The 15832-nt window shown below is 39.6% G+C and overlaps 1 protein-coding gene and 1 long non-coding RNA gene across 2 annotated transcripts in view; one reads left to right on the forward strand and one right to left on the reverse strand.

Moving 5' to 3' along the window:
• LOC110080853 (uncharacterized) overlaps positions 1-9412 on the reverse strand; it is a 124548-nt gene extending 115136 nt beyond the window's left edge. Inside the window, exon 1 of the mRNA XM_078391731.1 lies at positions 9223-9412. Coding sequence (XP_078247857.1) covers positions 9223-9412 — 190 coding nt within the window. The remainder of the gene's footprint in view (positions 1-9222) is intronic.
• Positions 1-15832, forward strand: part of LOC144589216 (uncharacterized) — a 641777-nt gene that overhangs the window by 225673 nt on the left and 400272 nt on the right. The window lies entirely within an intron of this gene.

Consider the following 15832-nt stretch of genomic DNA (forward strand, 5'->3'; position numbering starts at 1 on the left):
ATGGTGGTGCAGACAGAACGTTAGAAAACTGACAGGACATTTGCCTACAAACTGAAAGTCTATAACATGCTGAAAGTTGATGTGCTGCATGGTGCAGCACATTTTCCACATTTTTGGTGTGTGTGTGTGTGTGTGTGTGTGTGTCTGTGTCTGTGTGTGTTGTTTTGTTTTGCCCAGACCAGAAGCATACAAATACAAATTAATATTTGCAGAAACCCAAGAACAAATCAATTCAGATCACCTCCAAATCAGCCTAGGGTGAGTAAATCCTAACTTGTACCGTAGATATTTGGATCCAAATCAGACTGGATGGTGTTCACACCCTCCCACCATTTTTAACCATGCACATGTATTTGAATATAAATGTTAAAAGAAAAAGGAGAGGGGAAGGATTGGACACTTGTGGTTTCCTACCTATAACACAAAACTGAAATATAAGCACTCAGTTTTGTTATTAGTCTTACAGACTATGAATTAAATAAATTCATTAAAAATGTTGACTAATGCATGTTTCTTTTTGTGCTTATGCTTCACCACGATATGGGTGCAATATGCCTTCCTATTGAAATAACTGGGGTTTATCTTTGACTGAGTATAGTTTTAGAACTTCTTAGACATATATATGACATTCATCTTCAGCAATGTGAAAGCCATTTAGAAAATATTGCCTTTAAAACAGTAGGGCAAGATATGCTAACATTTAATGTTTCAAAGCAAATACAGAATACTTTCTGCTGATGGCACACCTAGATCCAGCAGAACTGGATGGCTGGCAATCTCCTTTCCATCCTGCAGCTACCTGTAACTCCCCACATACACACACACAAAGCAGCTTTGGAGTGTTGAAACTGTTCAGAGCCATTTTGGGGGCAGCCGAAATTGGGGAGGTGTTGGGAAAGTGAGAAGTTTAGAATGTTCTTTTATAACTACCAGCAAAGCATGATCCTTAAGAATTCAGCTGTGCCAAAGTACAGAGTATCTGCCTCTTAAAAATTTAGAAATTTTGATACAAAAGTATGCAACCTGAGAAACCTCTTCTGTGACATTGTACTATTCTTAAATATTGATTCCTGACTATAATGCAGTTGAATTTTGTATATAAGTTCAACTGCCCAGATTAGAGGTTTCAGGCTGCTTTGAAATCCTGTTGCATAAACCTCAGCGAGAGATTTATGTCTTATGCCCTGTTCACCAACTAACAAAGAAGCAACAGACGCAAGTTACTGTAGATGATATCATGGTGTAGAAGAATTGTTGAAATTCATATTGCTACTTACGCTCCAAAGCTTGACACAGGCAAATCAAACATTGCTGTTTAAAGCACTTGGTGCCTTCACACTTTCAAGCACTCAGCTTTGGGGCACATTTAACATGCCAGGTGGAGGGAGGAAAATCTCTCTCAGTGCTCTAAGAACAGAACTACAGGTGCAGAAAGTAACTAAATGTTTGCAGATCCTGCAAGGGCAGTTGAAAGTGGGCACAAAGGAGAATTAAGTTTTGATTCAGAGACACTGCATGACATATTCAGGTTTTATACTTACTCAAGGGCAAAAGTGTATGAAGGGCTATAGGCCCAGGTTACTATGGACTAATGAAAGTCTTCTCCTTATTACATATATTTTAAAAGGTGTCCATGGTTTCTGTTCTCTATCTCTAACCCTAACCATTTTTTTTCCAAAAAACAATTATTTAAAAATTCAACAACCTTCTATTAGTTCACACATTTAGATATATGGCATTCTATCATTCTTCCCTTATCTTGTAGTAAACATGTTGGTAAGTATGATTAAAAATAACAGCTACATTTCAGAAATGTCGGGGGGGTTGGTTACAGGTTTAGTCAAGGTTAGAGTAGTAGAGCAACTAGAATCTGTGAAACATAAGTTAATCATAAGTAACTTATCCTCTTTCATTTGTCCCCAGAGAGAGCAGGACCACACACACCAGAAGGACCACTGTTAACAACCATTAATGACCCATGACAATGGGTGGAGAAGGACTGCAGAAGTGGGATTTTCACTCACTCCCAGTCCTTTGTCCATCTGATGAGCCTAGTCAGACCAGGAGGAAGTGAACTAACGTGGAGGATATATCAGGCATCTCCTACCAACTCTCCTCAGACTGAAGAAGCTACTTGGATGAGTTGTGGAATGTTTCAACCTAATAAGAAAGAAGTCCAGTTGCCATGATTCATTTTCCAGATAACCTCACCGGGATGACTGAGAATCTTCACAGATAGATAATTAACTTATCCTGTTTATTTCTGTGTATCTCCTCTAAGCATGACCGAGCATGTCTCCAGCTCCAAAAATTCTAGGCTTTATTTCCATTCTTTAAAAATCACCTCTCCCTTAGCAACTACCCTTACATATAACTTTCCACAGCTATCTTTGTTGTTAGCAGTTTTGTATATGCAAATACTGTACCGTGCAGTATACTGTACAGTCCTCCTCATCACAAGGGATATGATATGCAATTGTCTTCAGTCCAGAGATGCAGCAAGACAGGGTATGACTCAGCTATGAAATTGCACCCCCACCTGTCTGTGACTTGGTGAAATGGTGTCCTTATCATTCAGATAATTTTATCTTTGTCTTGCAGTTTGCAGAAACTTCACACCTATTAATTTTCCTAAACTGCTGATTATTGTGTACAATGGCTATAGGCCGTCAGTCTTTTGGACCGTTGTGCCACATCATGTCAAAGGTACAATATAGTCCTAGTCAATCAAATTCAAGCCCTCTGACCTCCATGAGCCATACCAGACCCAGAAATGGCTGAAAATGTCCATTTTAAAAGAATTTTTTAAAAACCCAACAATTTTGGGAATGTGCTACTCTTCTCAGATGCTCTTCCACCGAGAACTCAAAAAATGTTGCTTCCAGGGCCTTATTTTGAGAGAAAGATGTATTTTTAAAAACAACATTGGTGAGGAATGCTAGGGAGCCCCTGAGGCTGCAAAAATGTCCCCAGTAGATCCCATGCAACCAATGGGCTACACTTTACTCACCGTTGCTCTAATAACACATTTTTATTATTTTTTGACTTTCCAACAAAAGAAAAATGCTGAAGGCTAAAAAAGAGAATATTGTAACAACTGACTAGAACACTACCCATCTGCTTTTATATTTTTAAACATAATGTAAATAGCACTGAAAACAAACAAAAATAACAACAAAAATATATGGCCTGATGCAGTAGTTTATATCACTGGTTCTTAACCTTGGGTTACTCAGGAGTTTTGGACTGCAACTCCCAGAAGCCTTCACCACCAACTGTGCTGGCTGGGGTTTCTGGGAGTTGCAGTTCAAAAACATGCAAGTAACAAAGGTTAAGAACCTATGGTTTATATAACTGACTCTATGGTTAAAACAATGTTTTGCCATGCAACCTCAGAAGTAAGTTCCACAATATCCAATATCCAATGCGGTTTGCTCCTTGATATGTATGGTATGTTTAGGACTGCAGTTTTGTGTCTTCTAATCAGAGTGTCATAAATCTCTCCAGAAATATTTGGAGAAAATACAAACTATGTACGGTATGTAACTCATACATAAGTATAAGAGTGTAACAACAACCGTATCCATTAGGACAGAAGACTACAGAAACTTCAAAAACAAATTGAGAAGTGCTACTGTCATTTATCAAATCTTACTGCTTTTCCACATGATGTGTGTGTGTTTCAGCATCTGCATGTCAACTTCAGTAACCTATTTTTAATAATGTGAGTAGGAGGATTGAAGAGAAGGGAAGACAATGGCTTTCTAAAATGATGGTAGCAAAGCAGTCTTTTGGAAAGCTATCACTACTATGGAAACAAGAATTGATTACATAGATATTAAATACATGGAAAGTGCCTTTCAGGTTCTTTCAAACAGTAAACTCAGCACATTCCATTATGCCTTACTTCTAGAGCAGTTTTACTAAATATGCAGGTATGTTAAGTCACACGTACCTACTGTTGTCATATAGAAGAGCATACGTTCCATGGTGGAGAAACCAAATTTAAGAAACTCAATTAATCATTTGGGGCATCTTGAGAATTGCACTGTTTATTCTCACATTAGAAACAATATTCATGGTTTTGCACACTTCATAGCCACAATCCTACTTAGCACACTATGCCCACTGATTTTGTGGATCAGGGTCACGAGTAGAGAATGGGGGTATCTGTATTTGTATACAAATATGAATACCCACACACAGCTGGATATAACAAGCGTCCAGCCCTCTGGGGCCGAACTGTCCACTCACATGTCCACCGCCACTGCCGCCAGCTCCGCTTTCCCTCCCAATTGCTCTGGAGCTCGCGGTCGGCTATCCACTCGTCAACCAGGCAGGGAGACTTGTCTTCCCTCCTGCCAGGAGTGGATAGCTGACTGCAAGCTCTGGAGCAACTGGAAGGGAGAGGGGAGTCAGTGGTGGCGGTGGACGCATTACCCTTGTCACGTCCAGTTGTGTGTGTGGGTATTAATATACAAATACGAATACCCCCATCTCTAGTCACTAGTCCATGCACTGTCACTCATGGAAATGCATTGATTCAGTTGGACTGTCTCTGTTGGGACTAGCAGAAGGGAATATATCAACCTGAAAACCAATGAAGAAGTTGGACAGCTCAGTATTTTTGGTACTGTATCTGGTTGCGGAGCCAGAGGTTGGGAGCTCAATTCCTCACTGTGCCTCCCTGACAGGGACTGGACTCAAAGATCCATAGGGTCCCTTCCAGCTCTGCAGTTCTAAGGTGATGAAGATGAAGATGAAATCTAGCATGTGAGCACATTCCAATCAGGTCTTTTCAAAAACATTAGAGGACTTTTTCACACCTACACTCTAACAGAAGGGTCAGGCTAAGCGGATGTCAACTTGCTGGGGAATGCCCGTGACTTGTCTTGAACCTTGGGCTGCCAATTCTCCATTCACACCTTCTTGTAGACAACTAGCAAGGTCCAAAAGTATAACAGGTCATTTTTTAGAAGAAGACTTTTTTCAAAAGAATGTAAATACTGTATTTGCCTACCTGCTCACCCATTTGCCTGCCTGCTTTCACACAGCCTCCAAGCATTGAGGTTTTCTGTAGTTGAAATGCTAACAAGAGAAACAAGCTAGTGGGTCACAGATCTGTCTGCGCCTATAACTACTAATTAACATTTGAGAAGGGAGAACAGAAAATTAGCAGAGAAGATTACTACCACTGATATAGACATAAGAGAAAGTTGTGGTTGAATGATTTCTGAAATTAGCCAGGTAATCTGCTACAGTCATAGTGATGAGCATACGATAATGAAGAATGCCCAGTTCACAACAAAAGTGACTAAAGTATGGGTGGATACATTCATTCAGGATCACCAGGGACAATCTGATAAATAGTACCTTATGTAAGTCTGCAGTTTAAGTCACCACTTATTATCATACGGTACCAACATATGATTCAGCAAAACTCAATCACAACAGCCTTTGCAGTAACAAAACAAAAAAAAAGGAATTCAAACACTGGGAAAGCACCACCACAGTGAAGAAGAATGAGTCTTTACAGAAGTGGTAGAAAGGGTTATACTGTAAGACTTTGTGCATGGGAAAACAATGTATATTATAACAAACTTGATATGCTGTTCACAATATCAAGTCTGAACAGACAAGGAAGCTGTGTTGGCCATTATTTCCATGAAAGTGACCTGTCTACTATTTATTTAAACATTCATCAAAGACTTTTCCAAAGAGGAGACCCCAGTGATGTAGCATACTTAAAGCCAGAGGCCTAAATCCAATTGCTAGTCTCCACTAGAGTAGACCTTCTGAATCAAATGTTGAATGGTAGATCAACATGTACGTAAATCCCATTGGTTCAGTTGGTCTATCTCTGTTGGGACTAGCAGAAAGAACAGAAATATACCATAATAATCACCACTACCATCTTAGAATTGCAGAGCTGGGAGGTATCCTATGGATGATCGAGTCAAGTTCCTGTCAAGGAGGCATAGTGGGGAATCAGACTCCCAGTCTCTGGCTCCGCAGCCAGATATTTAAACCACTGACCTATCCAGCTGCTCATAAATATTATCATGAAAACCAATGAAAACTAGCCTGTGAGCACATACTAAATGCTGGGCTGAAAAGATCCATTTTTAGATGCCTCAAAACTGGCCTCACTGGAAGAATATTCTAGTTGGTACTTCCCATCAGCCTAGTGTCAGAGATAGATGCAAGGCAGAACTGAGGATTTCAACAGAATATTCTGAATGACTCAAATGGGTCAAAAATAAACCTTCCCTTCTTGTTAATGTTTTCGTTCCAGTGAGCATATCAAACGTTTGCATTTACAGAATGAGTTACATTCCCATTTACAAGTGTTCCATATTTAAAATGTGGTTTGTTCTTTTTCACTATAGATGCACAAATATGTGGATTTAACTTCCTCTCTTATTGACTCTCAAGTTCGTTCCATCTTGTTTATAATGAAAATTTGGTATGTTCTTATTAAAAAGACAATGTCTTTTATACTCTGAACAGCCACCTGCACTGGCCAAATTGGAAAGGTATAGCTGTTCTCACCATGGAGAAGATATTGTTTTATATGGCTGCCATGCATCTATTAAAAATAAGCAACCTGCTAGAGACAAGAAGTTATTCAGCACCACTCATATGAGATACATATCTTTGAGCAATTAAGAGCTAAGTGCTCAAAGCCCTCTCTTGAGTCTCAGTTTTGCTTTTCTTTCATATTCAGCTCATTTATCTCAGGTTCTTCCCATCACTTGTGAAGAAATGTGTGGATTTTGGAAAATTCTTATAAAAAATGAAGCAACTAAATTTTTCATTCGTCACCAAATTGTTATATACAGAGGACCCTCAACCTACAGACTTAATCTGTATTGGAACGGTGGCCGCAGGTCAAAAAGTCCATAGGTCGAGGGTTCATTTCCCATATATATAGGAAAAATACGTAGCAATATTTTGCTCTAGTTATGAATACAGTATATGTGTGTGTGTGTGTGTGTGTGTGTGTGTGTGTGTGTGTGTGTGTGTGTGTGTGTGTGTGTGTGTGTGTATCTATATTCACACATGTGCCATAGGAAGTATTTTTCCCCCAGCCTATGCAACATGCTGTGACACAAATTGCCCTATACCATTTCCCCCCACCCCCCAAATTATAAATATTAATGTGGGGAGGAATTGCCCTAGTAATATTTTGACAGGAAAAAAAAATACTTTCACATGGCAGATGTGTGAAACTTGGCAATACTGCTTACAGTTCCTCAGTTGGCAAATGTCAGAGATTGTCTAAAAAAAGGTCTTGTAGGTCTAGTTCTGTATGAATTCTGCAATGAAATGTGACTTTGTCACATGTCCCATCCTGGTGCATAATGTTTAAAGCTTTGGTGTTTTGTAGACTAGAGATCATATTGGTCTCCATGGGTATTTTCTCCCTCATAACAGGAGTTATGAGATAACTGAATGCATATGATTAAGATGTAGCACATAATTAACTAGGACTATTCCAGGTAAGTATAATAGATAACTTGGTGCTTCTAGCGAGGACTTCATTCACCTACTGATCTAAAATGAAACAAGTTAGTTATTCAGTTCCCAGTGGTTCCACCCAGCCAGGACCATGAATGGGGTGGAGAGCACAGGAAGGCAACAGCTTCAGCCAAACAGTGACCAAAGGGAACCTTTGTTAACATAGCAAAAAAAGCCATATTAGATACGAATCTGGCATTGCAGTCAACAACACAGAAGAAAATCATGCCTTGGTTCTCACTCAAGGAAAGAAACATGGCTGTTCAAGAGATTAGTCCAGGATTCCCCCCACAGGGCTACAACTCCCACTTTACCCGGCCAGCACAGTATGTGTAAGGATGTCTTAACTCTTTCTCTATCATTGCCCCCCCCCCGAAAAGTGTCCTTCAAGCACACACATATATTATCCTCAGTGGGAAAAATGTACCTTGACAGCAATTTTATGCAGAAAGAAAAATGAGGAAACGTTTATGAACCCTTTCTCCCCCATGTCAGTCACCTATTATGAACTGTTACCTCAACTGAGGCTTCAGCTGTAGCTATTGGACAGCCAGCCCATTTGTAGATGGAGACCTGGTGTTTCTATCAAGCTTACTTTCCCCTTGAGCACCATAAAATAATCAATTCATCTATTCTTTTTCTAGTACATTCCTAAAGTAACTGTAAGCAAGGAAGATGACTAACAATTATTTCCATTCCGTTAGAGCATCAGGATGAGTCATAGAAAAAGAAGTGACTCGACTTCAAACCCATTTTGCTTTCAGAGGAAAAATGTGTGGACAACTATCTTTTTGCTAACAGTATGATGAATAAAGAATCATCTTTGAAGAAACTGCAAATTTGGCCAAGTCATTGTCCTAACAGTCAATGACAACTATTGCTGCGCTACAAAACCATTTTTATACTAAAATTACAGGTGGAAAAAACGTTTTTTTAAAAAAACAAAAATGTGGCGGCACCTTAAAGACTAACTTTTATAATTTTTTTATGTGAGCTTTCATGGATAAGTCCACTTCTTCAGATGTGTCCATGAAAGCTCACATTAAAAAAAAGTTAGTCTTTAAGATTCCATCACATTTTTGTCTTTTTTTACTTTTTATTTTTATTTTCACCTATAATGCTTGCACAGACTACCACAGCTACCCTTCTACAACTAGTTACATTAAAATGAAAACTTAAACAGTTTCTGGCAGCAAGAACTCTCTCACCCAATTGCACAAAGAAGCAGGAAAGCTTCCATCCTGCATTTTAAATATTCAGTTCCAGCAGGTTCACACACTCATAGGATAAAGTTACAAGATAAGCCTCTCACCCAAACTAGAGCCAAATTCATACTGCAAGCAATAAAGACATCAGCTGGAAAATGAGATAAAACAACCCTGATTTTATTATATTGAGATTTATGTTATGGGTATGGATTTTAAATACAATATTGCTGTGTTCAAGGCTTTGTGTGCCATTTTCATTTGTACATGCTTTAACGGTAAAGTCTGATCAAGTAATAAAAAGCAAATATAAAATGACCGTTACCACTATAAGCAACTTTGTAAAGAAATAAATGCACCTTAATAAAGACATTTGAAATAAGTAAAATAATAGCAGTAAAACCTACTGACAATTGAACCATATAGATATTTTAAAATTTTTTAGCAACAATAATCCTAATGTTTTTGCCTTTAAAAAACTGATGGGAAAACCTACCTGAGCGGTGCGTATCAGCTTCACACTTCTTTTTGAAACTGTATCCCTTTTGGTTTCTATAGCAACGGTGACGCAGGAGGGCTCGTTCAGGGCTGGATCTTTGGTATCTGCGACAGGTACAAGTGTCCTCCTCCCTGCCATCCTCAGAAGCTTCCTTCATTTCAAGTTTCAACTCAGCCCAGCAGGCCATAGTGAAGTTCCCCAAGAAGCAAATTAATTTCAGCAGCAATGAGTATTGTTTATAACGTGCAAAGGGGAGTATTGGGCAATTGGCTGCGAAACAGGGCCTATGCTTCCTACAGAAATGAGTATCTCCCAGAAGAAGGAAGAGCTTCTCCAGCAGCCCAACCCTCAGATTTTGGTCCTGACACAGATTAGGCAACTATTCTTGGGATCTCAGGTTTGGGATCTGAAATCCCAGAGAATGGGATGTGGGTCATTGTCATGACTTCAGGACATGCCATTAGATATGTTTAGGGGCACCTTTTTCTTTTTCATTAACTTAAATTGACTGTAGATTGTCTGCACCATTTATCAGACACACACTATGCTGTAATACTTGAGGGAGTACCCTCTCCCTACAACATCACAAAAACATGCCCTTAGGTCTCAGGATCTGGCCCTGAAATATCAGGGAAAGTGGCTGCTACTGACCTGTGAAAATTAACTGTAGAAGTGAAACATAGTCACCTTAGGGGAAGTTTAAATTATAAGGGCCAAGGAGACAGATCAACAAAGCATTTTGGGGGTAAAGACATTAAAATAACCACATTGAGAAGCAAGCAAGACAAATAAGTGTACCATGTTTTAGTCTTAAAAATAAAACTCTGAAAGGGGAACCACCTGTTAACCACTGTTGCATACTCATTGTTTTCAACGTTAAATATTTTCTTTCATTGTTCTAAGCCACCTTGGGTCCTTTTCAACGAGAAAGGTGGGGTAAATAAATAAATAAATAAATAAATAAATAAATAAATAAATAAATAAATATGCTGCAAAACTGTTGCTGAAACTAGAGAGACTGAGACTTTTGTAAAAAAATATCCAGTAAATTCATGAATGAAATTTGAACGCAAAATTTCAGATAATAATTGCAGTGTAATTTGTTTCTAGGTGTAATTTTTCTGGCAATCTAAATCCTAGGTGCAGACAGACAATCTAGACTGGGACAATTGTGAGAAGCAGAGGTTTAAAGCCTCTTCATTTGTGCCAAGGTCTTGATCTGGCTTGCATCCCTTGAGCTTGTACTTGAATTTTAAAACGTAAAAAAAAGTAAAAGATCTTTGTCATTCTGCAAGGTGTCACGGCGTCTTTGCTTTTATTTGTGTTTAAATCCATTGTATTTGTGTGTGTGTGTTATTCATGCTGAAAAGACTAACATGGATATTTCTCTGAAAACTGCTAGTATTCACAGTACTGTGTAATTTGGTTCAATCACATGCCACGTAAAAATAATACAACACAATTATAGCACAATGATACTGAACAGAAGCTAAATCAGCAAGGTTAATAATGATTATTCTAACAAACGGAGGAGGGCAAAAGGTGTTTTTATTCATTAGGAAAGTACCGGGGAATTACTCTTTTTTGTTTAGCAATATGTGCTGTAAAATTGAAAGCCATGGGCAGACAATGTAACTTTAAATTCCAAGATATTTTATTGGTGTTCTTAAACGGGAGAATCCCAAAGATAAATCAGAGTTATACTCCCAGGTAAATGTGATCACCAAGATATTCTGTGCCAGAGCCATCACTGAGAAGATGCATCACTGGCAGAGACTAAAAAAGTTACTTTTTTGGATTAAAATACGCAGAGTTTTCAAGCCACCATCATTGATGGCCACACTCATGTGCAAATTCAGGGATTTCTAGTCCAAAAAAACAATTTCTCCAAGATCTGACCCTTCGTGCCTGTTGGCCTTTCAGATCATAGTGGAGAACCACTAAGTCAGACTAATACACATATAGATATACAGTACTATCTGCACAGGACACTAAATCACAGTCTTGAAGAGGGATTTTCGTTCAGAAAGGGCAACTAATACGGAAGATGACTTTTAGATACAGCCAGGCCAAGATCAACAGGTTAGGTTCTACTGCCTTTTGGGGCTCTTTCCCCCCATTTCCAGGAAGGCACAATATGCTAAAGGCAGCTGATAACGAACAGATAAACCAATTTTTCTTGAGCATCCATTGGCCTGGTATGATGAGCATGCGGTGACAGAAGGATGCGTCACCACTTCGCTCTGGTGAAGAGAGAACAGGGCAGATTTTATCAGCTGTTAACTGATGAGTAGCAGGTGTGCAATACAGGAGGCACACCTTTGCAGTCTCACTGACTATGCATGCGAGTTGGCCCATATGACTTTCTCTCACGGGGAAAGATCTGTCTGAGTCAGAGAGTTAATTATACAGCAGCAGTAACCAAATGCAGCAATAACTTTGGCACAGGGCTCCGACCTTCATGTTCTACATTACACGCATATCTGTAACAACTCTACTCCAAGCTGAGTGGGAAAATTTACCTCAGGAACAAACATGGTTTGTGGTCACCGCTGCCTCATCAAGAGGCTTCTGAAAAGAAAGGTCAAACTTCACCTTATGATGACAGGTTTAAACAAAAAATGCTGCCAATCTCCCCCAGCTGGGCACCCCCACAGACCCTTTTTTAAAACCAGCCAAGCAAAAAGAGTGTTTTATTGCTTTAGAAACTACTGAGGCTAAAACACCAGAAGGCAATTTAATGTTAAGCATGGCATGGGAAAGAAAGAAATAGGTAAGGGCCAGTCTAAATTATATTTCTTAAAGCTAGTATGTAGTGCAATACAGGTGGGATTTAGGAAAATTGCAGGTTCATGTAAAGAAAAAACAATGCAACATGAATTAAAATCCTATGTAGGTAAGGGATTCTCACCTAGGAATTCTCTGCCTAGGTGAGGTAATTGTGTGAATAATCCTGCTTAACCACCTCTCAGACTACTTTCCCCCCCCCCTCGGAGACACACACACAAAGGGAGAGAGAGAGGAGAGAGAGAGAGAGAGAGAGAGAGAGAGAGAGATGGAATTTTTAATACATATACAGCACACAGAGACAATATGAAGACATATTGATGAATTTAAAGGCTAACGAAGTGGTACTACCTAATTACTGTTTCCTGGAGTTCATTCGGAAGGACTTAGAGGTGCTAGCACTGGTTACCTGAGACATTCTGGGACAGGCTTAATGTTTTGATTTTAACTTATAAAGCCCTTCACAGTCACCTGTTGGAGCACCTTTCCCCAAGAACATCAACCCACACCACCAGATCCTTGCAGGCCATGTTCCTATGGATTGCCACATTGAGGGAGGCCAGAAAGACTTCCACAAGAAGTTGGGCCTTGTCCGTTATGGCGCCATCTGTCTGTAATGGACTTCCAGTTGAGCTTCACCTGTCCCCCTCCCTCTCAACCTTTAAGAAACTTTTTCAGTAAAAAGCTCATGATGTCTGACAAATTGTGTTTGCCATCCAACTAGTATTTGTTTTATTGTTGACTATTTTTTTATTTTTACTATGTTTATTGATTTGACTTACTTTATTATATCTCCTTTGTTGTTGAGTTGTACTATTTGCATTGTTAACTACCCAGAGTAGTGCCTAGCACTAATTGGGCAGAATGAATGAATGAATGAATGAATGAATGAATGAATGAATGAACAAACAAACAAACAAACAAACCATATAATTCAAACTGCTAAAGATATGCTATTTAGGGATCATTCATTCAAGACGTTTGCAGGAATAGCAAAACAAGAAATAGCAAAGTTGTTGACATGTGAGTTCCAACAGTAGCTTTAAGGCAAGGGTCCCCAACCCCTGCCCCGTGGCCTTGGCTGGATCAGGCCGCAGAGACAGATCTCCTACACGCACTGCCCCCACACACAGCCCCTTCGTGCATGTTCCAAGTGCCCCCTGCCCTTTCGTGCATGCATGCCTTTGCGAGCTACGCCACTCCTTCACACATGTGTGCAAGTGCAGGGAGGTGCCCCACCCACCCCCGCACATGGACCTCATCCTCCCACGAACTGGTCCGCAGTGTCAAAAAGGCTGGGGACCACTGCCCTAAGGGATGCAAGGTAATGAAAAATACATATTTGTTTCTGGACATGTTTATATGGCATGTTTTGAGGCCATGAGAATGAATCCCTAAATGTGGGATTGGGGGCACTGCATTCTCTGAAAACATTTCCTGAGATTTTGGGTGAAAGCCTGAGCCCTGAAACATGAATCTCCAAAAAACAAGTCTCAGGAATAAAACCATTTGGCCACAGATAAAATCAAAAGATGAATGCAGACCCAACCATTAGGCAGAATATATATATTCCCCTGAATGCAAGCAACAATTTCTGGGCAATTGAGAACTGTTAAAAAGAAAAATGTTCAGTCGTGTGAATGCTTATTTTGCACAGCGGAGTTGAACACACATAGAACCCTCCCTTCTGACTTTCCTGATCAACTTGTGAACTGAAGGGATGAGATGTGAGAAGGGGGACTCTCATGTGCTTGTCCCTCACCCTTTCCACTTTGGACCCTCACAAAAGCTAGCTAAGAGCTCATTTGTGGGAAATGTACATGTGAAACAACCCACAGGTTGCTTTCTTTCAATGATATAAAATATGTGTAAAATATGCATTTTTTAAAAAAATTGTTGTTTTTGTCCCTGAAGTGAGGAAGCTGGGGAAAGGCATGATTATTTATATGTTGTATTCAAACATTGTATGCTCTCCCTACTACCTTAAATGATATAATCCAGGAAAAGCTTTACCATCTAAGGCTGTAAAATATATACAGTACTACAAAGTGCTCTGGATTAAGTGTCATATATAGTTATGGTCATACATGAGCTGTAGTGGACCTATTGCTAAGGAGTATGTTACAAGTGTGAATAGCTTTGTTTCAAAGTGTGTTATTACAAAGAACTGGTTTAGCTAATATATTCCAAATTTCTGAAGGCAGTAATTTTAACAAAGCCATAACTCTTGAAAACAAAAATTATGACTCTTATGACTTCATAAAATTTCATGTTTTTAGGGTTTTTTAAACTATGACAAAACCATAATTTCTCCTCTGACACATGACCGACCCCCAAGGCTAACCAACACAACAAATCATTCTTCTTGCAACTTATTCAACAATAGATGATGAGCTTTTGAAATATGCATGTTAATAAGTTATTTAACACAAAGTAATACATTTCCGCATAAATCATGATGTTTGCAAACTCAGCAGTATGACATTGGTTCATGCATCAGATAATTGTACTGTCTGGTTGCATCAAGCAGCATTCTATCCTGCCTCTTACCAGCAAAAAATTATCAAGAGATCTTGGATACCCACATTTTTCTGCATCTTGTGACTGGAACAAGCCATTTCGTCATAAACTGACAAGGACAAAAAACTGGAAGGAAAGACAACCCACTCACCCCAATCCCATATTCAAGGAACTCTGTGGTAAATTAGAGAGGAGAAGGCAGCTGAAACTAAAAAGATTCTTCCACCTCCAGATTGCTCTTCCTACCCTCATCTTGTGAGGACTGAGTCATCAGAAAGGTTATTAATGGCTCAGCAATAGGCTGAGTTCTTTGCCATCCCCACAATGCCTAACCAGCCCACGCACAAGGGAGCTGCTGCCATAAATGTAGGATCACAATACTTGTTGGAAATCTTTCCTAGAAATCAGCTATTCGTCCCACTTGCTCCTCTCAATTCATGCTGTTAAATGTTGCTACACTGAGGGAGGCCAAAAAAGATGAATACGAAAAATCGTACCTTTTCAATAGTGGCCCCCATTCTCTGGAATAAAATGCCAACAGAGATGCACCAGGCCTCTTAAACTTAGAAAGATGGTAAACACTAAATTGTTTAAAGTTGCCTTCAATAACAAGTGTCAGGGATGCTGTCAATAATAACTTTTTGAAAAAGCAATTTTAGATTATTATATGGTTCTTCATATTTACGGTTATAATTATTGTCTGTTGTATCATTGTGTTGTTTTTGAATTGAAGTTTTTGATATTGTGGGGTATCGAGTAGAGATAGAAATGAATTGCTTTGTACACGGCACCCCACAGCTAGCTCCCCCACTCACCAGCCAGCACACGCTGCTCTTCTCCTCCTTCTTGGGCCTTTACCCAGTCCCAACAGAGTGTCTGCTTCCCTCCTCCACCAGTGACTGACTCAGGCAAGGAGGTGGGGCAGGGATTCCTGCAGTCCAGTCTTTGAGTTGGCAGCTGCCACACTGACGATGAGCAACTACAGTGGTGCCCTGCATGACGATGATAATCCGTTCCATAGAAATCACTGTTTAGTGAAAACATCGTCTTGCGAAAACTGTTTCACCATTGGAATGCATTGAAACCCGTTTAATGCGTTCCAATGGAGAAAATCGTCATCATTTTGCGAAGATCGGCCATAGGGAAGCCATAGGGAAGTGCGGATCAGCTGTTAAAATGGCTGCCTTGCGAAGCATCGGTCCCTAAAACACCCATTTTGCGAAGCGTCGATCAGTTTAAAATTGCTATAGCGATCGCAAAACTTCATAATGCGGATTCGTCGTTTTGCGAGGTTGTCGTC

This window comes from Pogona vitticeps, chromosome 4 (genome assembly GCF_051106095.1).
Source record: "Pogona vitticeps strain Pit_001003342236 chromosome 4, PviZW2.1, whole genome shotgun sequence".
NCBI lineage: Eukaryota > Metazoa > Chordata > Lepidosauria > Squamata > Agamidae > Pogona > Pogona vitticeps.